At 44.5% G+C, this 25,488-nt stretch overlaps 1 protein-coding gene across 1 annotated transcript in view; it reads left to right on the top strand.

Annotated features, from left to right (window-relative positions):
* The first annotated feature begins 1,493 nt into the window (after positions 1–1,493).
* PLA2R1 (phospholipase A2 receptor 1) overlaps positions 1,494–25,488 on the top strand; it is a 188,917-nt gene continuing 164,922 nt past the window's right edge. The window contains exons 1-5 of the mRNA XM_088474763.1: positions 1,494–1,626; positions 9,885–10,265; positions 11,818–11,991; positions 20,645–20,809; positions 23,122–23,235. Of these exons, the coding sequence (XP_088330889.1) occupies positions 1,494–1,626; positions 9,885–10,265; positions 11,818–11,991; positions 20,645–20,809; positions 23,122–23,235 (967 nt within the window). The remainder of the gene's footprint in view (positions 1,627–9,884; positions 10,266–11,817; positions 11,992–20,644; positions 20,810–23,121; positions 23,236–25,488) is intronic.

Genomic DNA, 25,488 nt, shown 5'->3' with positions numbered 1-25,488 from the left:
CTAATAAGAAGCAATTTAAAAACTTAAGTACACCAAACACTTTTATTAGGGCTATTAGTACACATGTACATTGAATCCCTATGTAAGTGCATCTTTTGTTGGGGTACAGACTGATTTCCCCAATTCTAACAGTACTTTCCGCCTGTCCCGCATTCGCCGTTTTCCGTTTTCACCTGTTTAGGAATTGAATAGGGCGAAAAGCGGGGACGCGCACGAAAAGTTTTCACCTCTGAAACAGGCAAAGGAGGCGGAAAGTCGGACAGGCAAAACTTTTCTGACTTTTCGCCTCTAATTGAATACAGGCCAAAGTCCCGTATCGTACTTTCAGTGTCGGGATTCAGACCGGCGGTCCCGTGTTGGACTTTCAGTGTCGTGATTCAGACCGTTGGTCCCGTGTCGTACTTTCAGTGTCGGGATTCTGACCGGCGGTCCCGTGTTGGACTTTCAGTGTCGTGATTCAAACCGGCGGTCCCGTGTCGTACTTTCAGTGTCGGGATTCAAACCGGCGGTCTCGTGACGTACTTTCAGTGTCGGGATTCAGACCGTTGGTCCCGTGTCGTACTTTCAGTGTGGGGATTCAGACCGGCGGTCCCGTGTCAGACTTTCAGTGTCGGGTTTCAGACTGGGGGTCCCGTGTCGGACTTTCAGTGTCAGGATTCAGACCTGCGGCATGCCGTCCGCCGGTCTAATAACTACATCCCCACTGGCATACAGTATAACACTGTGCAGAGAGATGAAATTACAATATATGCCGCTAGATGGCGCCATAACTCGTTTTCATTAGTAAAATAAAAAAAAGAAATGATAAATACAATAAGGTAAATTTATTTGTCCAAGGATAACCAGAAATCATTGTCTTTTTTTTTTTTTTTTGCTCAAACTATACTGTTATTATTATATGGGCTGTACTTTTTGTTCACTGCTCCGCACTCTTTCAACAATACTATTAAAAAAAATCTTTGGCACTATACCCCTGAGCCGTCCAGATATGATAGGACGTGCAGCCCTGTAGCAGTTTCATGTAACCACCACCCTCTGCAATCTATATATATATATAACAATTACACCTTTCATGTACAGTAGATGCCTTGTCATGGCTGGGTAAGAATGTACAATGAGACAGGCTTGCCTGCATTGTGCAGCTGCTGAGCTTTCCAGCTTTGGACTAAAATTTGCCACACAAGTATCCGGGCAGTAAGGATCCAGTCAGTCCGCACCAACCTCACTTATCCCTTCCGATGATTAGAATGTGTGTGGCTCCAGATTGTGGAAAGTTACTTTGTGAATTGAACAAATGTTTTAGATTCTCCCCACCTCCCCCCCAGAACTAGAGTGTCCTAACCATAACCATCCTTGGCAAAAGTTTAGCAAATTTGAAGCCAGCCCTTTTAAAGCAGACCCCACCCTCCCTCTGCCTAGGAAAGAGGAGGACTAGCTCCATGCATTACTTAGCATGACAGTATTGTGCTGCTCCTTCCAGGTTAGCGTCAGTCATGACTCCGGGCGCTACTGAAGGCGCAAAGATCAGCAGCAGAAGGGCGCATGGATCTCTGCTGCTCCCTCTCATAGGATTCCTGTATGGACTCCTCCTTCCTTACAGCTCTGCAGATGTTACAGTGCCCATCAGTGAGTGCTGCTGATAGTTATATCTATCTATACATGTACTGTATGTCTCTGCTAACTTCAGCTTCAGTCACCTACTTTTCTCAGTAATAGAGGAAAAGGGTTTCCTGATAGTATGCTGTAAAGTATATTCACTAATGGAATGTGTCTCTAGCAAAGCTTACTGCCATGTACAGCAATATATATATATATATATCTATATAGAGAGATACAGATGTAAATATGTAAAGTCTGTGACTCTTGTATACTTTATTATCCGAGTGCTGCCGACATTGACCTTGTACAGTATATTTGGATTCCTATATTGTGAGTTCCTACAGATGGCACCGCCCCAGTATATTGTTTTGTAGCATGGGTGCCACCTGACTGTTGTATGTATGATTGTATGTATGTATAATATCTATCTATCTATCTATCTATCTATCTATCTATCTATCTATCTATCTATCTATCTATCTCATATCTATCTATTTATCTATCTATCTATCTATCTATCTATCTATCTATCTATCTATCTATCTATCTATCCATGTGTGTGTTTGTAGATAGATAGGCAGACAGAGATAAATAGATTGATTATTATTGTTGTTGCTAATAGTGTTTACATCTTATTTCCCTGTCACAATTTGCCCAGAACTGAAAGTAGAGGCGCTTAGTGAATAGGATTTAATGACAGACGGTCATATTATTTTGCAGCCCCAACTGATTATTATTATTATTATTATTATTATTATTATTATAACACTTGTATAGCGCTAGCATATTCAGTTGCGCTTTACAATTGAGAAGGCGGTAATAAAATGAGGCTGGTTACTAATAGACAGACAAAAAGGTAAGAGGGCACTGCTCGCAAGATTACAATTCATATATCAGTCTTTGGTGTCTATGTATTAAGCTTTGGAGAGAGATAAAGTGGACGGAGATAAAATACTACCAATCAGCTCCTAACTGTCAATGTTCAAACCCAGGGTTCAATCCAATAGATTGCAAATGGCGCGAGTTGCCGTTGTCACAGCATCTCGCATCCCCAGGGGCGTTTCTAGAGAGGAGGGGGCCCGTGTTCAGTCTCCGTCATAGGCCCCCTCCTCTCCGTACGGCGGCCGGCAGTGCACTGAGCGGTGCGCGCCTAGCGCCGCACTTATAGAGTCTGGGCACTAGAGTGTGCCCAGAGTCTATAGCGCATGCGCAGGTCGCCGGGAAAATGGCCGCGGCGGCCATTTACCCTGTACTCCGCATCCGCAAATTACATTTTCCAGCTGTTTTTTACAGCGCAGACACCAGCGCCGACGTGGGACTCCAGAGAGGTAAGTATAATATGGGTGAGGGTGTGCAGTGCGGGCCCCCCTGGACCCAAGGGCCCGTGTGCCCCGCACACCCTGCACCCATTATTAATACGCCCCTGCACACCCCTCGCTGCCCACTCTGAGCACGAATTCCCATATTTTTGCTTGGAGCCCTATGGGGATGCGAGCTCTTTTATGCAAATCCGAACTGACATCAAGTGTAGCCGTTGTCGCGATTACACGAACCTGCAAATAAATCGTGTGTAATTGGATTGAGCCCCCAGCCTGTAAGGTGACAGTTAGGAGTTGACTGGTTGGTACTTTATCTCCATCCATTTTATCTCTCTCCCAGGCTTAGTACATCTCCCCCTTTTGTCTTCTGTGCATTCTAAAAAGTAAATAAATGTTGTAGCTATTAGCATATCCTTAAATGGAATTCTTTATTATAGTCGCATATAACATTGTATTTTCCATAATAATTACTACATTACTATTCATTTTACTCAACCATTAAGCATGTGTCACACACACATACACACACAACACGCACGCACGCACGCACGCACGCACGCACACATCTACTTATAAAAAACCTTTAATATTTTCCAGAAATTGCGGCATATTTTCTGCATTCGCTGTAGGTAAGCGTATTTCTTTCTCCCCCACTGAATCTGTGTTCATTTTCTGGCTCGGGGAGAATAACACATCTGCTTATTTACTTAGACATAAAAGTCATATGTTTTATTAGCATATGGAATTACATATTAGTCATGTCAAAAGTTAAGCGCCACCTCTTTTAAATATGTTCTTCTCTACAAGGGTATATTTATTGTATTACTCAGAAACTCCTGCAATTTCATCTAATCTAATATGTCAAATAACATATAAGATATTTTACTTAGGGCCTGATTCAGACCCACTCGCGATAGCGCTCGCAAGCGGGTCGATGGTCGGGCAGTGTTCACGCGCGATTCCCGGAGTGAGTGAGAACTTCACTCGCTCGGGGCTCGCAGCAAAACTGTTGATGTTAATCAACAGCTATGCGAGTGGCCTGGAGGCGGAATCAGAACCTTAGTCATTACTTACCGAACAAAATAATAAGTCCTAATGAGGATGTGAAATAGTAAGTATACCCCATAATTCAGTAGCTTGTAGGTAATCAGTCTTTTACATTGTATTTGAGGAAGTTTGTCTCCCTCCACATTATGGGGTCTATGTTCTAATAATCGCAGTACTGCCACAATTATTATGTACTTAACTCGCCTGGGATATTTTAATTTGAAAAATAAAAGTATCCCGGCTATGTACTACAGGGAACTTGCAGGAACAGCGGTTGCGGTAACCACTGTCCCCGCGAGTTTTAACCCCAGCATTTAGGAGAAGTCTTCTCTGGGGGATGCTGACAGTGCGCATGTGCACAGTGTCAGCTTCCGGGACTGGCCTGGGGCTGTAGGGGAGAGATAGAAAGATGGTGTAAAATAACGGTGCTAAACTCTGAAAAGCTTCACTTTTTGGAGTTTAGTACATAGAGGTCAGATCGTAGTCCCCATTGATAATAATGGGGACTGCGATCTGTAGCACTAATTAGAACTATGCTGGTGATTTCTGTGAAATCTCCTGCATTGTGCTATTAGTACATAGGAATGATACATAAAATGATGTAGAAACTGCAGTTTGTTCATAATTTTATGTAAAAATCAGCTTGATACATAGGACCTCATTCAGACCCGCTCGCTAAATGCGTTTGCTCGCACGATGCGTATGCAAATTAGGGAAGTCAGGCGATCGAACGGCAAGGCATTAGCACGCCTGCTATGTCTTGGCGTGCGATCGCGCTGTGTATGCAGGCGCCCACCAGCCTGTCTTAAGACGCCCACTTGTGCACATCATCTACAGGAAGTGTATGCAACCATCGGTACCATCGAGTACCATCGGAAGTGATCGCAGCGCTTGTGGCTGACCATACCCTACCGCAAGCACTGCGAGCACTTCAGTGTAAAAACCTGCCAGGTGACGTGTACGATGACGCTGTATCTAAATTATGCATGCCTCTGAAACGGCGTTGAGACGCTCAGGCACGCCTGCGTTCGCACTTCCACTCCCCAATTTTTAATGCCCAGTCCCTGTCACCACCCAGGTCACTTACTCTGCTGGGCAGTCTATGCGCAGCGAGTGAACGCTTCCCAATCTCTCGTACTTTTTTGCGCACGTGCACTGCGATGTGTACGCATGCGCACAATTCGAAAATCGGCTGGCTACAAGCGAACGCATCCTAGCAAGCGGGTCTGAATCTGGTCCATAGGCCGACTAAATCAGTGTTTCAGTAATTTAGTGTTTGGGAACATTCATCTATGCACAGCTCTTTTAAAGTCCCGCTAAAGCAGGCCTGGCCAACCTGTGTCTTTCCAGCTGTTGTGAAACTACATGTCCCAGCATACCCTGCAACTGAACAGCTGGTAAAGCATGCTGGGACTTATAGTTTCACAACAGCTGGAGAGCCACAGGTTGGCCAGGCCTGCGCTAAACATCTTAATCGTTTTGAGGTCTGGACCTTGAGTTGGCCATCACAGAACCTTGATACATTTCTGTTCCTGCCTTTGGTTGGAAATATACTGGTGTGATTAGGAGGTGAGAGGTGTGTGTTGGGCTATTGCATGATTCAACTTTAGCCAAGCTTCAGTTATCGGACAGATGGCCTCATGTTTCCTTCTAGAGTACTCTGGTAAGAAGAGGATTTCATGGTGAACTCAGAGTTTGTTCCATTTCCAGGTTCTGTGGCTGCAAAAACAACCCCAAATTTTCTATATGTGGTTCTTGTGGATTATTTTTCAAGAAACATGGTGTTGTGTGTTAGGAACAAACTACTCCACTTTGATATCACCTATCCAGAGGACATTGGGCCTGATTCAGAGATGGACGCTAATGCCGATGATTATGCAGTTGAGCGATTATCGGTACATTGCGCATGCGTCAAGTTTCATTGCCGATTTTGCTCGCAGTGAGGATTTATTCACAACGTGATTGACAAGCATGAACTGTTTGTGGGCGGCAACTGGGAGGTGGAGACTCAAGCGCAGGCGTGTCATGACCATTTTCGCTGCATGTCTCTGTCGGCGACTGTGATCACGTTCGCAGTCAAAATAGCTCCAGTGTCTCAGTTCCCGCGGCCATTCTGCGCGACCATAGGGTTACTCAGAAGCCCGATCATTGACTGATCTGCGTCGATACTGCGTCTTAGTACGCAGATGCTTGGATTTGCAAAGCCGCTGGTGGGCGTCTCAATATAAATCCAGGCAGCTGCGACATTTGCATATTTTCCCATAGATGCTGCGCCGGCAGCAGCATACATCTCTGGATCAGGCCCATTGTTTGGGAAGTTTTGTGTTTCTTTCAGCAGGGCCGCAACTAGGGGTGGGCTAGAGGTGCACGTGCACCGAATGGGGATTGCAGGGGTGGTGAAAAAAGCTGACAGCCATCCGGTGGCCATCCGAAAATGGCCGCCGCCAAAGAGGAGACAAATGCTAGAGGTCCTTACTGGACCTCTGGTGTCTGTCTCCTCCTTGGCGGCAGCCATTTTTGGATGGCCGTTTTCAGCAGATTCCAGTCCGCATGGACTCTGCTGAAAATGGCCATCCAAAAATGGCCGCCGCCAAGGAAGAGACAGATGTTAGAGGTCCTAGTGGACCTCTAGTGTCTGTTAGCAGAGTGCAATGCACACTGCGTTCCCGGAAGTGCAGGGAACGCTGGCGCTGCCGGGAGAAGATGCTGAAATCTGCATCTTCTCCCGTGAAATCCCCTGGCAATGAGCAAAACCCCCCCTGGAAACGAGCATAAACCCCACTGGAAATGAGCATGTAACCCCTGGCAACGAGCATGAAAACCCCATGGCAATGAGCATAAAACCCCATGGCAACGAGCATAAAACCCCATGGCAACCAGCATGTAACCCCATGGCAACAAGCATGTAATCCCTGGCAATGAGCATGGCACCCCTGGCAACGAGCATAAATCCCTTGACAACGAGCATGAAACCCCATGGCAACGAGCATGTAAGCCCCTGGCAACGAGCATATAACCCCTGGCAACGAGCATGGTACCCCTGGCAATGAGCATAAACCCCTGACAATGAGCATGAAACCCCCATGGCAACGAGCATGAAACCCCATGGCAACGAGCATGTAACCCTCTGGCAACGAGCATAAACCCCCTGGCAACGAGCAGGTAATTTTAAAGTAATTAGAAGCCTTACTGTGGGATATAAAATGGTGTCGGGCAAATATGTAAGTGGCACATTGGTAATAGGCATTACAGTGTGTGGCATAATGTGTAATGGGCATTATGGTGTGTGGAATAATGTAAGTCACTATACCAGGGATGTCTGAGTAGTGCACTGCCTTATGGATGAGGAAGGACAAAATCCAGGTACAGGAAGGGAGGGGGCGCAAAATTGCTGCCTTGCACCGGGTGACGGATATCCTAGTTTCGGCCCTGCTTTCAAATGCAACATTGCAAACCTAAGCCGGAGGGAGAAGGGAGATTATTGTAGTGTGTGGAGAGGAGGTTTTTTTTGTCCCCTCTGGGAAAGCTATTAAATATTTTCAGGGCTGGATTAAGGGCCAGATGGGCCTGGGGCTACAAATGTTTATGGGCCTATACAGAGAAAAGGAGGAGCTGTGACTGGAGTTGTGTGGGTGTGGCCAGCAGGGACGTGCAGTCAGGGGAGGCAGAGCCTCCCCTGTCATACTCCCTCCCCTATCATACTCCCTGTCATGCTCCAGAGTTTGAACAAATTCCTGGTAAGATTTATTGTGGTCTTCAGTGTTCCTTATTCAAAAATATTTTCTCTTTCTGTAGAATTATGGACTTCAATTGTCTGTAAATGAGACCTACAACACTTTCCAGACTCATGAGCAGCATCAATCACTCACGTGAAATCACTGCTAATGGATTTTTTGTTGAATGAAAAATGACAAAGTTCATCTTTTGTTATTTATAACATGAGTTTAGATTCTCCAAATTTCAGGACTTTGTTAGGTCTAGATCATTATTCATTTTTAAATTATATTTGGTCTGCACTTGTCCACCACCAGCAGGACAGGACGGGAGGCAGTTAGGATGTCGGCGGATAGGATCCCAGACATCAATATACCGACTCCGTAATCCCAACGCCCGTCAGAATGCAGACGCCGCCATCCCTAAGAGATCAAGATACCACGTTGGCATCCTGACCGCCGACATCCCGATGGTAAGTATGCGGGTCAGAGTTAGGCCGGGGATGGGGGGTTAGGTTTAGGGACCTTCCGGGGTGGGTTAGGGTTAGGCACTGACCGGGGAGGATTAGGGTTAGGCAACACCGGGAGGGGGGGATTAGGGTTAGCCACCACTAGGGGGGGTTAGGGTTAGGCACCACCGTGGGGGAGGTTATGGTTAGGCACCACAGGGGGAGGTTTAGGGGGGGAGAGGGGGAGGGTTAGGCTACTTTCCAGCCCCTGTCGGGATCCTGAACATCGTGATGCCGCTGACAATTGTATGTATGACTCCGGTCAATTGTATGTATTCCGGACAGGACCCCTGAATTCAAGTTATATGAGAAACACTAGGCCTCACAGCAAAAGTTTGAGGTATCAATGAAAGTGGTTTTATGCCGCTGAAACGTTGGACTCAAGTTGGATTGTTTAATCACCTGCTGTGTAGACTCTGCCATTGACCAAGTTTGTATCTGTTGGTTTTTTTCACTTTATGAAAGGCAACAGGTCAAGTAATTTATCATTATAGGATTAAAGGCCTAGGGCTAGTTATCATTTGGGGAAGACCTCATACATTTAAAAAAAATTTTTAAATAAAACTTATTTATTTTTTTTTCTTCAGTTTTTATTTTTTTTTTAAATATATAAGCCTGCACAGGTGCTAGGGATCTGTGCAGTGATATTTTGTGGATTTATGGTTGGATAGGGGCTTAGAAACCAAAGGGCATCGGTGGCAATTTTCAAAAAACTGTCAAAACCGCTCCTTATACCCCTTTCAGACATACGACCCAGGAAATTTCTCCTGTGCAAATTCCCGGGTATTTGGTCGAGACCCCCCCTTTCACACTACAGCGTCTACCCGGGAAACTCCCAGGTAGACCCCTTTCAGACATAAGCCGGGTTTTTAATAGTTTTTAATATTACCTGCCTCTCCTCTGCCCTTCCTAGCCTATCCCCTCTCTGGATGCTGATGATGATGTCATCATCATGCAGCAGCCAGCCCACCTATCACTGCAGCCATTTTATTCATTTTATTTTATTATTATTATTATTATTATTAAATTATTTATTTTCTTACGTTTCTGCCCTGGTGGTCCAGAGGGAGTGCGGGCGGCCCGCTGTTGCAGAGACCCGCCGGCGATCTCCAGCACCGGCGGGTGCCCACGGCGTCCGGCTGGGGTTCTCAGTTGTCAGCAACAGTGCTGAGCGTCCTATAGGACGCTCTGTGCTGCCAACTCAAAGCAGCTTGGTGCAGCCCGGGAGTAAATTCCCAGGTAGCACCATTCAGAGATAAGCAGGGTAATTTCCCAGGACTTAAGTCCCGGGAAATTCCATGGTCGATTGAAGGGTCGGCTACCCGGGAACGTTTCCTGGGTAGGTACCTTTCAGACATTCACGGCAACCCAGGAATTTGGCTGAGGCAGGCCAATTCCCGGGATTCTCCGTATGTCTGAAAGGGGTATCAGTAAATATTTTGGAACCATCGCTTTTGGAATGACCGGATGGCTGAACCGCTGCTTAGTAAATTTGCCCCTTAGTGATGCTGTTGTAATTACAGTGTGTTAACTCAGTTTGTGTTGCAGGTTATACCGTGACTGGATGGTGAGGTTCACCAATATGACAAATACAGAAACCATGACCAGTAGCCATTTGTGCAAAATATCATGTTGACCACCCCTGACTTAAATCTATATGATGTACACTGTAGACATTGAGAGTTGTTTTTTTACAGGCAAAGAAATATTCATCTTGGAAAGTGTTCAGAACAATATGTGCATCACAGTGAATTCATCAGGCCTTTTCCTGCAAAGCTGCAATCCCCATAATAGTACAATGCTGTGGAAATGGGGCGTTGGACAGCGTCTTTTCAACATTGGGACGAGCAAGTGCCTGGGATTGAACCTCACAGTGCCGGAAGAGCCTCTAGCAATGTTTGAATGTGACTCTTTGAAGCACACATTGGGCTGGAGATGCGACGATGGTCTTCTCACTGGCGTGGATTATTATAAACTTACTGCTATAAATGGGAAAGTGGCAGCCAGGAAGCAATCATTTTATAAATGGAGGAATTATTTATCATCCAGTGAAAAGTTATGTGAACATTTCTTCCAAGGTAATGTCGCATCTACAGTAATAACACTTTATGAATAGGAATGCTGTAATACAAATATTGTGTTTTTAAAAAAAATAAATTTTTTATTTATTGTCCCATTATACTTTCCTAACTGTGACAAGAAAGAATGTGTATACATAATATACATTACCCTGTGCAGTAAATGCAGTAGTCTGCAAGTTGCAGGCAGCCATGAGATTTTAGCGATGTTGTTAAAATGGCAATTATTACTTTTGAATTATTGACGCTTTAAATCTAGCAGATAAATCGCCGTAGTCTCACGGCTGTCTGCAACTTGCAGGCTATTACATTTGCCCCTAAATCTTTCTGTGCTGCGAACAATTCAGAATACACAGTATATCCATTCAATCTCAAAATTAGCTCCAGTGCTTTTTAGTAATAATTTTGTTCCCCTCTTCAATCTAGTCATCATTAACCTCTCTCTACCCCCCTCTCAGAAAAAAATAAAATAAATAAATAAAACCTTAAACTTTCCACATTTCAGTTCACTTTTCAGAGATGAACCATAAAGCTAAAATACACTGCCAGGTATAAATTAAAAATGATTATCTTCCCACTCCATTACAGACAGCTGCAACACCTACAAGCAGCACCGTAACAAGCTAGCCGGGCGCCCTGTAGGCCATCAGCACCAGGAAGTGCAACACTGTCCGGGGCCTCCTGAGGACTCTTCAAGCGGCTGCACAGACTGCAGGATGCCTGCCTGGAGCGTCCAAAGCTCCGTCAGGCACTGCAGCCCGATACAGACTGCAGGATGCCATTTCAGGCACCCTGCTAGCCAGTACCAAGGGACTTGGGGCAGCGATGGTGCCACCCCCAGGGCCTTCCGCCCTGTGCTATGTCACATGTTGCACACCCCTAGTTACGGCCCTGCCTCCTACATCTTTAGGGTAGTGTCCTGATGCGAAATGATAGAGGCCAAAAAAGCTGAGACATCACCAACCATGCCCTTGTGTATGACCCACCCAATCCACTTGGTGCATTTCTGCAGAGCAAGTCTGTCTAGCTGTCAGTATGTTTGCCTGTTTAGTTTAGATACAGAAGCACCCCCATCGTCCTAACATGGCAGTCTGCAGCAGAACAGTATGCAAGTGCATGGCGAGTGTATGAACATAAGAAAAATATAAAGTCATCCCAGATGGCCAGTAAGACTACCTTATTCTTAAACTAGCCACGTAGGCTGCAGTACTTTCCACTGTTTGAAGGTATCTGGTAAACTTTGAAAAACTTTGGGCATGGCATGATGTGGGTGTGTCTAAATGGTGATGACCACACCCCCCAGGAGCACCTAGGCAGCTCATAAGCCCATCCCATTAAAAGACCGATTTACGACAATGAACGGGACATCCAGTACATTCCAAAGTTCCAATTCAGTGGGACAGCAGTGTCCTGGTGGGGATGGCGTGACAGTGGCCTCAAATTGGTAGGTATATTTTGATTAGTATTGCATTCTACAGACTGTATCTTTCAATGGTCATACTTTTGTTTTTATCTTGTTTCTCTAATAAAACTTACCTATTTTCTCTTGCAGAAATACATACACATCAAGGGAATGATATGGGCAAGCCGTGTGTATTTCCTTTTAAATACAATAACACCTGGTATCATGAGTGTACTAAAGCAGGAAGAAGTAATGGAATGTACTGGTGTGCCACCACCATGGTTTATGACAAAGACAAGAAATGGGGATACTGTCCTAGCACTGGTAAATAAAATGACCTCACTCCTAAAATTGCAGAGCATTTATATGCTCATAAAAGCAGCATGTGCAGTGTTTACATTGTGATACACAGATTATTACCTAATCAGTGCCACCCAGAGACGTTCTTGTGCCCCAGGCAGGCATTATAATTCTGACTTTTATTCCCTGCTGATGTCACAGAGTGGGAGGTGCCCATTGTAAACGTGCTGACATCACGGAATGGGAGGAGCCAAGTAAGTAACCAAGAATTGTAAATTACTTACCATGGCATTCTAGTGTCTTTTATATTATGTAACTAGATGCAAAATTGAAGTTAGTTATAGTAGTTAGTTATTTGAACCCCATACAATCAGGAGCACACAGTGATTTAATTAGTCTGACCGTAGCTTGGGGCAGCAAAGTGCAAATATAAGACAGAGCAATTAATCAGCAATAAGCTTCGATCAGGAGTGTTTTTAATTAAGATCACATCCTGAAACCACTTTGCAAAAATAGATGTTGAAAGCAAAGTGCAATTGGTCTGTAGGGGTTACTGTACATTATATACTGTGCTGCTATTTCAATTAAATTGCAGGATTGATAGAAAATATCAATCCTTATAATTCAAATTTGCTTTGGGAGCACTCTGATTTGCAGGGGCACAACTCAGATTTGTTACCCCATACTACAGATGTGGCTGGTTTGGAATTTTCTCATGGATTATTTATTACAAACATTAAGTGAATGAGAACAGTTTGCACATCACAATTATCAAATGCAGCTTTAGTCAGAGAACAATTAGTCATACTTGCAGATTTCATTGTGGTCCTGCCTCTGGCTAAGAAATGGTGCAAAATAAGCCATCAAGCCCCTGGATCTCCCACTTTATTGGGGAAGTGGACTCGATCTACAAGGCTTGTCTACTCCCCCAGGTGTCCAGGAGAATGGACTTCAGGAGTCACCGGGACAGTCCGGGAGACCCGGAAAGTATGCGATTAACATGCACACAATCATCTCCCTCATCACAATCACCAAGGACATCAACCATAGATTTATCATTAACATGTTCATTTTTAATTTCAGAAATGCCATATACATAGTTTGTGTGTTTCTTGTAAGGTAGACAATGATGTCTTTCCGTCCATCACATTAAGCTTTGTTACCTGGAAACTTCCACTTGATCTCTGCAAAAAAATGTCCAAACCAGCAAATTTCTCCTTGTAATGGTGACTATTACATAATGTATGGCTTTCATTTCCTTAATTTGTAACTTTCTTTATGCCTCTATTTAAGGAGGGGTGAAATAGTGGGATTTGTGCTTCTCAGATGTGGATGATAATCTGTCTGATAATCTGTCTGTTTAAAGGCAGCTATATTTAGTTGCATAACTTTTCTTCTTAAACGCTTGATACTTTGTAAGCACTTTCTGATTCTCTAAGTAATTACATGTTGTGAGGCTGTGCCATGCCACTGTTTCAAACTGTTATAGTGGATTTGCAGTTTACGCCATTCTGGATTTGCACTGGCAGTAGCAGAGAAGTGCAGTCCAGTATGCCCCTGGTCTACTCCATAGAGCCTAGCAAGGTGATTTGGACTAGTATGGCCTGCATCTTGTGGCACACTGCTGTACATCCATAGCAGAGTATACATATACTCTGTTGTGGAGGCACATATGAAGAATGGTCATTAAGCCTGGTATACAAGTGGCGCATGCTCTATAATGGGACATCAGAAGAGGTAGATAGAGATCAGTAGAAAATAGACAGAATGCTAGCGAAAATCAGAAGACAAGGTTAACATCAGAAGAAAGCCAGGTCATATATGCTGAAGACTAACTAGATGCAGGATACTGGATACAGAATTGGACATCAGGAATCCTGGAGCACATCATTCCTGGCACAGGTCACCGTACAGAGCTACTGTATATAGGCAAGCAATATTTCACCTTTGATGACATTGGTCACTTAATTGCTCCTTTAAGTTACCTTTAGTGCACAGCCTGGCAGAAAAAAGGAACAGACAAGGGAAGACTCTGCACTGGATGGAAATATAGGTTATTATTATATCATATGACAGCCAAATATCTTTTATAATCGGAGGGTAATTCCTCTTTAAATGACCCAGTTGGTGGTGCTCCCCAGACGTAGCAGTAGAGTATATCAAATAGTTACAATTATCCTGTGAAGCAGGACAACAGAAGGAACTCCTTTGTGGGGGCACTCTTTGTATTCAAATGTGAAAATATTAAAATGTAACTTTTATTAAGTATTCTCCTAAAAGGTTAGAGTACACCACATACATAACAAATAAACAAACATATCAAATATTAAAAGTGTTGTGATTGAAGGTAGCAAATAATCAGTCACAGCACACTAAGGGCTGTATTCAGAGGCGGCTGTACGGTCTACGACCGCACGGCTGCCTCGATGTTTGTCTAGTGCGCATGCGCACGAGGGAGCCGGCTCCTTCGTGCGCATGCGTGAGACCCACTACGACCGACAGCGCTGGTCGTAGCGGGTCTCTTTCCAAAGGGGGCGACCTGTCGATGTTGATTGACAGCTTGCCCCGTTTGGAAGGTGGGCCGGGGGGGTGGCAGCCTAAACGGAGGCGTTCCCATGGGAACGCCTGCCGTTTGGGGGAGGCCCCACTGACATCACTAGTGATGTCAGTGGAGAGCTTCCGGCTCTGACAGAGCCAGAAGCTCTCCGGGGCTTACGACAAGTGAGACCCTACCCTAGCGTCTCGTCGTAAGCCCCGATGGTCGCGATAGTCAATGACCATCGCGACCATCACCCTAGCGGTCATTAGAGCTGTGGGTGTTAACCCACAGCCTAACGACCGAAACAGAGGCGGCCGGTCAGGATGCAAGCGGCCACCCAGTTTCTGAGCGACCGCTTGCATCCTCTGACCGCCTCTGAATGAGGCCCTAAGTAACATGTTGCTTGGAATAATCACATATGTATCAATTCAAGGATTAATGTTAAATATCACTGTTACTTAGGTTCCCCATACATAATTAGGGAAAGGCAAGGCGAAATATCTGGATATGCTTGTTGCTGAAAGTAGCCAATAATAATATCATATCACAATTGAACCATACTTATTAGTATTGTATAGAACAAGCTATATCCCATAGACAACATCTAAGATTCCCGCAAGGTTTACAAATGATTAGTTTGCGCAGTTTTGTATAGATTGGAGCTGCTTATAATTTATACATATGCCTATTATACAATGCTTCTATTAGAACAGGGACGAGGAGGACAAGCGGTGCACAGCTGTCCTCCCAGACAGCGTCTGACTTACCCCGCTCATTGCGCATAACGGCACAGTGAACTGTACCTTCCGTCGTCTCTCCTGCTTCATAGTGCTGATCGTAGCGGCACAAATCAGCTATCACTGCAATAGAAGCATTGTATGGGACGTGCAAACAGCAAGTATACCTTTCTCTATCCTCTGTCTGGTGTACATATGCCACACACCTAACAGGGATGCTTTTCATATGCTAACACTGGCTGACTTTAACTTTAACCTATTAAGGGAAATTGCTTAATCTATTTTGGTATACTTATTTTCAGCTAATAGGCATATGTATAAATTATAAGCAGCTCCCATCTATACAAAACTGCGCAAACTGATCATTTGTAAACCTTGCGGGAATCTTAGACGTTGTCTATGGGATATAGCTTGTTCTATACAATACTAATAAGTATGGTTCAATTGTGATATGATATTATTATTGGCTACTTTCAGCAACAAGCATATCCAGATTTTTCGCCTTGCCTTTCCCTAATTATGTATGGGGAACCTAAGTAACAGTGATATTTAACATTAATCCTTGAATTGATACATATGTGATTATTCCAAACAACATGTTACTTAGGGCCTGATTCAGAGCCGCTCGTAAGCGGCCGCTCGTTCGCTCTGAGCGATGTTCGCACAACTGTGCATGCGTATTGGTCATAATGCGCATGCGCAAACCAGTCATTGTGGTCGGAAATCGTGCGCTCGCAAAACAGCGATGGGCTGCTAATTTGATTGACAGAATGTACCGTTTGTGGGTGGTAACAGGGGAAGGTGCTTCAAAACGGGGGAGTGTAGATCCGAACGCAGGCGTGCCTAACGGTCAAAAGGGCGTTTAATGGGAGTGCATAATTAGTAAAGGAACGTCATCGACCACGTCACTTGGTTGTCTTTTAGCCTGAACTGCTCGCAGTGATTGCGGTAGGAAAAACCTACCACAAGCACTGCGAGCAGTTCAGATGCCTTTTCGATGTACCCGATTAATCTAATAAATACCGGAGATGACGTGATGCGAACGGCAAAGGGGCATCTTTACAAAATAGCGAGCGCATTTTTCGGACACTCGCTCAGACATAGAGGTGTCAACATACCACAAAGAGCGAGCGCTCAATTTAAATAGCCGGCCCCTTTTTTGGAATGACCGTCCGTAAATAGCGTCCGGCTCTGAATCAGGCCCTTAGTGTGCTGTGACTGATTATTTGCTACCTTCAATCACAACACTTTTTATGTTTGATATGTTTGTTTATTTGTTATGTATGTGGTGTACTCTAACCTTTTAGGAGAATACTTAATAAAAGTTAAATTTTAATATTTTCACATTTGAATATAAAGAGTGCCCCCACAAAGGAGTTCTTTCTGTTGTCCTGCTTCACAGGATAATTGTAACTATTTGATAAAAAAAAAGGAAGCCGGCATGAGAAGTGCATGAGGAGAATACCAGTAGCAGCGATTCTTGGACCTAGTGAGAGATCACAAGGGACCGGGACAGGTGACACCTGATATGTCATTAGAATCTGCATACAGAAATTGCTACATTGAGCACATCTGGTATTTGTTTGCCAATCACTAGATGTTTTTATTGAAAATATATTGGATTCATCAGCACTATGTTTATTTGCTTTATTACCCTTGACACTGGCATTGCTCCTTTTCTAGTACAATATAATTATATGATGCCGGTTATCTGTGCATATTTACGCTTTGCACGGTGTTTTGCTTGGTATTACATTTTTATCATACACTGGCCACCTTGGAGGATGGTGTCACGACCAGGGTTTCTCGGCATGGCGGTCGGCGGGTAATACCTGTGAGGACGCTATGGCGAGGCGCGTCTGGCCGTGGTGCTGGTGCCTGGTGGGGAGCATTGGCTGTGCGTGGTCCTATGCGGGCATGTTGTCACTATGGGCTGGTTAGGCCTGGCGGTGCATCCGTTCCGTTTCGGCATGCGTCTCTGCATCTTGCCTCTGGCCATGTGACCTAATCGCCCTATCCTGATGGGTCACATGCTCGCTCTCTGACCTGTCACGGCAGAGCACTTGGTATTTAAGAGAGTTCAGAGCTTCCCTTCATTGCTAGTGCAACGTGTTTCTCAGTGGAAGCTGAGAGAGAGTTCCTGTGCTCGTACACCTGCCTTTGGAATCCCTGCCTAAGCCTGCTTCACCTTGCCTGTTCCTACCCCGCTGGATTCCCTTGCCTCCTCCATTTACCTCTCCCTTGCCTGAGTACCTGAGTCTCCTGTACCCTGCACCTTGCCTCCACTTGCATTACCACTGGATAATATTTCTTTAGCCTGCACTCCACTTCAACCTCACAAAACCTGGAATACTGGACTGTCTCCTGTCTGTCACTACCTGGACTTTTTCCCATTGCCTCACTACAGTTCCAAGAGCACCTTAGTATTATCTGAACTATTGTGTTGCCATATTCATGTCTATTAAACCACTCATTAAAAGTTCCACATTTTCCTTTAAGTCTGCTTCAGTGTCTGCTTCTAATACCACCCCGGGTCCACAACAAAACCAGAACCTCACAGATGGGACAAGGTGAATAGAATATCATGCTCAGAAAATAAATGCATGCAAATGCGAGAATGCAGAGACAAACCCTTTCAAAATGTATTTATACTTACAAGCAGATACTGTAGGCAGAAAGGATGGGAGTGATGGGACATTTTCACACAGACAGTTCAGAAAGGGGGTGTAAATGCGTCCTATATAGACTGGCATTTAAGCATATGTTTGCCTATTAGGAGGTGTATCCTTTGCACATACTATAGGACAGGTTGAAGTACACACTGGAGATGATGACTTGTAGTAAACTAAACTCATATCCTGCCAATTCGGAGGTTTTTTATCGCAGTCTTTAGTCACATAAATTTAGCAAAAAAAACCCATAAGACATTATGTTCAAGTGCACTGTGTCGCAGCACAGCTACACCACAAAACATCAATCATTCATACATTATAGCACATTAGTAGACATATGGTATAAAATATCCTATACTATACAAAAAGTATTGCACTATTCACTCATTACTTAAACAATAACAGTCAACAAGGTCAATGGGTGCAGTAAGGGAAAAAGTTGTGGGAGTGAATCATATGCAGACACATATATAGGAAGGGTGCCTAAATAGAAAGACATTTCAACAAAACATCAAGCAATGTGAAAGGGATGGCGGATGGGAGTCACAGGCCTTAGGTGATAAACAGTCAATTATAGGGAGAAGAAGTGGGGTTTAATCCTTTTCTTCCTCAGGACTGTTCATAGTGCAATAGTCTCTACGCAGGCTGTGGATCAGCCTTCGGCAGTCCTGGATCGACATCTTCTCCCTTTTCAGGATGAGGCAAGCCACAAAGTGTCCTTAATACAGTTCAAGGTGCCAGGCCTCCTGGGTTACCTCAATAGTATGGGTGCCAGGAAATAGTCCATAAAGTACAGAGTGGTATGAAAGGCTGTTCCTGGGTCTCTGAGTTCATGCTCCATGGCATCCAACAATGCCTGTGCAGAAGAGCAGTCCCAAAAGAGGTGTATAGATGATTCCTTATGGTAGATGCACCAGAGGCAATGTCTGTAGCTGCATAGGTTTCCAGCCATGACTTGCATTTATGTCTATTTGTGAGCTTCTTAGAGACCACATTCAGGTTTAACTTCCTCCAGTTGGTGCCTCTTCACAAACTTGGTCACTTCCAGGTAGAACCAGGCAGTGTCCCAGTTGGAAAAGATGGAGTTATCCCAGCCAAGGCCCCTCCAAGGTTAGGAGGAAGAAGTGAGACATGGAGTTCCCTGCAGAACTGATGTTCTTTTCACAAAGACCCCTGCTGATGCAGGTACAAACATAGAAGGCTCGCAGAATGGTTGGGATGTCAAAAGTTCCCTTCACATCTTTGAGGGGCTCCTTGTACATAACTGACCGCTTCACTCTGTCCATCTTGGAGCCCCAAATTAGGTAAAACACTGCACTTGTGATGGCTCTGCACATCACGACCAGAGCTGGTGCTGTGTACTGCAGAACGGTAAGGATTTTGTTGCACAGGACAAGTGTCTTCCTCTCGATGGTAAGGACTCTGAAGCTTCACAGTCCAATATTCTGTCACATAGTCACAAGTCTCTCGTCAGTTTAGGTCCTCACCCTCTAAACCAAACCAATCTCCCTGGATTTTGATGAAGTCATGCTTGATATTGAAAGGAAATGGAGCGAAGGATGACAGATGCCACTATCCGAAGAACATCGCCTCTGACTTCCCACAGTTGACCTTTGCCCCTGAAGCTCGGCTGAAGTTCTCACAGGTCTGGACAAGTGCTGCCACCGAACGCTGGTCTGCACAGAAGACAGTGATGCTTTGACGATCTGAACCCGGTGCTGTGATCCCTCTGAACTCTGGATTCTGTCTGATGCATACAGCCAGGAGCTCTATAACACAATCAAAAAGAAGAGGTGAAAGAGTGCAGCCTTGTCTGACCCCAGAAAGGACAGGGAAAGTATCAGTCTTCATGCCATTCACCAACACTGAGCTGTGGATATCAAGGTACATCAGGTTAACATACGAACAAAATATTTTACCAAGCTCAAATCTCTGCTGGACCTTACCCATAAACTCATGTGAGACACGGTCAAAAGCCTTCTCCTGATCAAAGCGGGAACACATAGAGTGTAATTCATGGAGCCAGCCCCCATGGAGCCCACAGCGTCCCACACTGATGCTTCGGTTACCATTTCAGAGGTTTGCGTAAAGCTTTCAATATGTACAGAAATGTGCTATTTTTTCCAACCCTTTTCTTTTGAGTTATATATGGCGGATTTCCTTTTACCTCTGTCACATCTTGGCAGATTCTGATTTAGAAGCAAACCATAAAAAGCAAGTAACTAGGTATCTGGAACAAACCATGTTGTGATGCAAGGGGTGAAAATACATTTATTCTGTTTTGCATGCAGGGTAAATACTGGCTGCATCCGCACATGCTGTAGCCCACATTATTACAATGCAATTTCGATTTGCGTTTTGGAAACACCCCTCGCAAATTTAAATAAATTTAAATCCCTCTGCACATTTTACCTCTTCCCCACCCGCAGTGCAGCATGGTTTAACCAAGTTACACAGTTACTGGCTTTTTTTTCCTTTACTCCTAACTCAACCCCATCGTGTTTATTCCATAAACTTCATTGTAAAGTCACTGGTATGTCATAATTTCAGATGTACTTTGCTTTTACCACTGTGCAAGGACCAAACATATTGTTCTCCTATGGTAGCTAGAAAAAGTCCCTATAGCAAAAAAAAACCTGTAATGCGTACAGTGCATATGCTTTGTATATATACTTTTCCTTGCAGTTTAACAAAACCATTTATTTTTGTATTATTTATATTGCTGCTAGCCGCTTCCTGTGATGTTTTATGGGAGAAAAACAATCTTACACATGTTTGCTACCAGTTCAACCTCAGGTCCGCTCTCTCTTGGAATGATGCCCGTACAGCTTGTCAAGCGCAAGGCGGAGACCTGCTGAGCATCATGAGTGTGGCTGAGCAGAAATACATTTCCAGTAAGTAGGCAAATCTTCTGATCATCTCAAAATTGCCATAATCCTTCAGCCAGTGAATTTGGCACTCAAGAAACCATGAGCAGAAAATTGCAAAGTATCTTTACTGAGCAAGTTAAAAATAAATATCCACTTAAAATTGAAGAACAGAATTCATAGTGAGCTACTGTAATGTAATTAGCACAACTGCCCTTTTTCACACATCGGGGCTGATTTTGAGACACATACAAAGTGGCTGTATTTGCAGGCAGCTGCGGAAGCCTGAGTTACTACCTTATGTTAATGCGCGTTTCATTCGGGTTAATGCGGGGGTTCGTGCATGTGCAAGCGGAAATCTGTGCCGCCCATTGGTTTTACACCATCTCCCACCACTGTCACTATTAGTATTGGCACTTGCACCAGCCCCATGCTAGATGCAGGAGATCCCTCAGAATCAGACTTCTCATCACTGTATGCATGACTCAGACCCGCACGGAGCTTTAGATACACGACCATTATACTCCCATTTTTAACATTCTTAAGTAGTTTCCTGAGTCATCTATACATTGCCTATTATGTTGTGTAACTAAATAAAATATGATCAGACTGAAAGGACTCTTAAAAAGTAAAAAAAAATTCTGAGACATGGACCTCCTTAGGCCATTATTATAACAACACAACTGTGGCCAAGGCATTTAGTACATAGGGACTGATTCTGAGTTACACGCAGCTGCGAGTGCTATAGCATTTTTGAAAAGCTCTTTCCCCTGGTGTACTAGTGTGCATCTGATTGTGCAAGGGCTGGACCCCCACTATGTGCGTCTCTAGACTATTGGACGCACCATCAAAAATTGCCCCTGCCCAATGCTGGGTGCAGATTGTCAATCAGAGTATGGCCTCCAATGTAAGCCACCATTTTCCCAGAGACCCGCACATGCTCAGTAGATTCTCAGCAATTTGAGTCACCACTATATATCTACTTAGTATCATTTTGTACTGCTCATAAGTTTATTATGCAGGCATTTATAATATAGAATTGTGATATGTTGTGATGTGTTTAAGAGAACCATGTTGCAATAACGAATGTATTGTTTATGCTTAGACTAATTGGCTGCTATATAGAATACAAACCAATCTGGTATTTAGTATTGTAACATAAATGTATTTGTTTTTTTTAATAAATTTATGCAATGATTATATATAAGTGTATATGTGTGTTGTTTTGACAGAGACACACCAGCGCAGTATTTTTTGTTTTATTTGTATGTTTAGAGGTTGGCATACCTCCTTTTATACTGCTGCAGGGTGCCTCTAATCTAACAGATTCACACAGGTCCAGTATTTATCTATCCAGATTCTGGCATCAAACCAGAATCTAGTACTCTGCCAGAGAGGACGGACCACGCACTGGGGGCCTGAATCAGAGTTGGGAAGAGAGTAGTATAGAGCAAGTAATACCCCTTTTCCACCTAAATTCCGGGTCTGACCCGGAGTTGAAACAAAGTTCCTATACGGATCAGACCCGGAATTTTGCCGGCGCCGACTCGGGATATTCCCAAGTCAGCGCCGCTCACACCGCAGTCGTGTCTGCATAGACCCGGCTTTTGCGGAGTGAAAGTGGTCACTTGGAGATGACGTCATCTCCAAGCACCACTGAAGCCGGACCAATCGGCCGGCTAGCAGCGCACTCCAGGTCATCGTGACCCGGAGTGCGCTGTTCTCACAGCAGGGTTTCACGGGCTACGCCTGTGTTAAACCCTGCTAGTTCCCTGGGTTGGATTGCCGGGTCACTCGACCCGGCGATCCAACTCTCTCCCCTTTTACACCAGGGAGCTGCCCGGGTTAACCCTTCAAAAACCCGGGTTTTAGCTCCGGTGTAAAAGGGGTATAACTGATCATCTTGGTAAAACCATGCTGCACTGCAGGTGGGTCAAATGTAAAATGTGCAGAGATATGTAGATTTGGGAGTGGTGTGTCAAAACTGACATCAAAATTGCATTGTAATAATAAAGCTGTGCAGGATTTGTAGGCTACATGCAAAAGCAGCCAGTATTTACCTGCATGCAAAAACAATGTATGTGTTTGTAGCCCTTGCAGTGCAACATGGGTCGTCCAGGTACAGTTACTTGCTCAACTCTATTCCCAAATCTGAATCAGACCCTGAGCTTGCACACGGGTCCTCTCCTCTCTTAAAATGCCCCTGAACAGCCAATTGAAGATTTTAGACCTCTCCATTAAAACTTTTTTTTTAGAACTTACGTTTCATTTTCTGTAGAAAAATACCAGATGTTTTGCAGTAAGTTGTAATTGTATGTTTTTTTAATTGCCTAATGCAGAGAGGTTGGACAATACTGGAGTCCTGTTATGGATTGGCCTCAACCAGCTAGATGGCAGCGTTGGCTGGCAGTGGTCAGATGGCACAGCACTTGCATTCATCAACTGGAGAACAAGTATGATATATATATACATTGTTTTATAAAATGCGTAATACATGGTTTGATATGTTTAATGTGCTGAAATGGGAAAGTACCACTGAAATGTTACTGTGTCATCTTCATTAGCCTAGACCTGACAACTTGTTTTGACAGTGTTCTTTCCCCAATCAACTAAGCCAGTGTGTTTTATATATCATTACCCAATGCACTAAGGCTGCACTTTATGCTAGCAGCGCACGTCATCACCGCCGCAGTGCTGGACTGTCAGGGTGACATATCGGGTAAAATATAAATATACATAAAAACAAGTAGCTATGAGGCTGATGAAGGAGGATCAGATGTGAGACATAAGGTGTGGGAGCTGATCTTGCAGTCTTATGACGATAATAATTATACACCCAGGGCACTATGTTTCAAGCTAGCACAAAAGTATATAGATCTAATATGTGTGCTTTGGCAAAAAATATATAGTCATTCACAACATGAAAATTAATGCATGAGAGACATGGTACAAAAGTATATATATATATAAAAGTAAATATTTGTACAATAAGAACGGAAAAAGTGCTGCGCATGGCCGTACCGAGGTTAGTACCAGAAGTGCTGTGGCCCACAGTTCTAGGCTGGTGACACCTGCGTCCAGCTTGTAGGGCGTCTGGCCTCTTCTATGCAGCGTGCATGACGTTATGACGTTGCAGTTCTGATAGTGAGAAGGAGCCAACGGAACCTGCCAGCATACACAAGACAAAGAAAGAGAATGAAAAAGCAGCAGAGAGGATACTGAATGACTGCGGGCACAGGGACGGGCAGTGAGCAGAGGGATTACATGTGCTAGAGTTTGCAGGTATTAGGATAATTGATCTTGTTGTCTGCAGACCACTTTTGTTAGACATTAGAAGCCATGGCTCAGTCTAAAGTGCATGATTTTACAGTGCTTGCATCTGGCTTGCTATTTACACTGCGGCCTGTGTAATTGTGTTATTGTGGTTTGTTCTAGTCAGTTTCCATGTGATATGAGGTGTGAGCCACTTCTGCAAAACTGCTTCCTTCTCTACATACAGAGATACTACACTTCTCATTAGTTTTGTTGAGTGTTTTTCACACAGGAACATAAATAGGGATTACAGAAAAAGAATGGGTGGGGCCGGGAGCGGGGGTATTGGGAACTAGTTGGTAGTATACAGATATAACAAAGAAATATACAACATCATACAGAGGGCCTGATTCAGAGCCGGGCGCTCGGAACGAGCGCCCGCTCTGAATCAGGGCGTTTTGTTTTTTTTTGGTGCGTCCTCCTGGACGCTTGCATAGCTGTGGTTTACCACCCACAGCTTATGCGAGCGTCCATGATGATGGTCGCGATTGTCAAGACCATCGCGACCATCGGGCTTGCGACGAGACCCTGCGGTAGGGTCTCGCTGCCGCAAGCCCTGGAGTGATTTTGGCTCTATCAGAGCCAAAATCACTCTCACTGACATCACTAGTGATATCAGTGGGGCCGGACCCAGACGGTAAGCGTTCCCATGGGAATGCTTCCGTCTGGGCAGCCACGCCCCGGAGTGACGCCCCGTCACTCAACCATCGACAGCACGCCCCCTTTGGTGCGAGACCCCGAGCGACGGCTTCCCCGTCGCTCGCCGGGTCTCGCGCATGCACACGACGGGGCAGCCTCCATCATGCGCATGCGTATTTGGGTACCATCGACCCGCTTGCGAGCGTCCTGCGCTCGCGAGCTGGTCTGAATGAGACCCTGAGTCTCCCATAGGAGGCTAGGGAACTTTTTACGGACATTCATGTGATAGTATAGGTAGATAGGCACATATCAAATTCTGTTTCTCATAATAATAGAGGCTTATGCACATAATGTAAATAAAATTCTACAGAGCAATTACTGATCCTAATAATCATCACAAGTTCCTTATTGTAGCTGGTGGAGTTGGCATTGACTGAGTGTTGGCCTGATCTTCCCCTGTGACACCAAGCAGGATCACCTTATGGGATTTTCACGCACAATAAATCCAATAAAATAAAAATATCAATATGTAGGAAAGGAATATATATAGTGGGAAGTGGGTATGCTGATACAGATAAATACAGCAAGTGCACTGTGTATCCTCTTGTACTTCTGTTAGAAATAAAAACTTCCAGGTGACATTTTCAAAATATGGAGTGATTCTTACCATGGATGTTCTCTTTGCTGGATCACTGAGGGGCCCCAATAGCTGTAACAGTTCTATGGCATACTCAGCAGGGCAGGAGCCATTTTAG

The sequence above is a fragment of the Taudactylus pleione genome, unplaced genomic scaffold, assembly GCF_031769625.1.
Source record: "Taudactylus pleione unplaced genomic scaffold, aTauple2 ptg000156l, whole genome shotgun sequence".
NCBI classification, from domain to species: domain Eukaryota; kingdom Metazoa; phylum Chordata; class Amphibia; order Anura; family Myobatrachidae; genus Taudactylus; species Taudactylus pleione.
The sequence above is the reverse complement of the archived record's forward strand: the minus strand, read 5'-3'. Positions and strand labels throughout refer to the sequence as shown.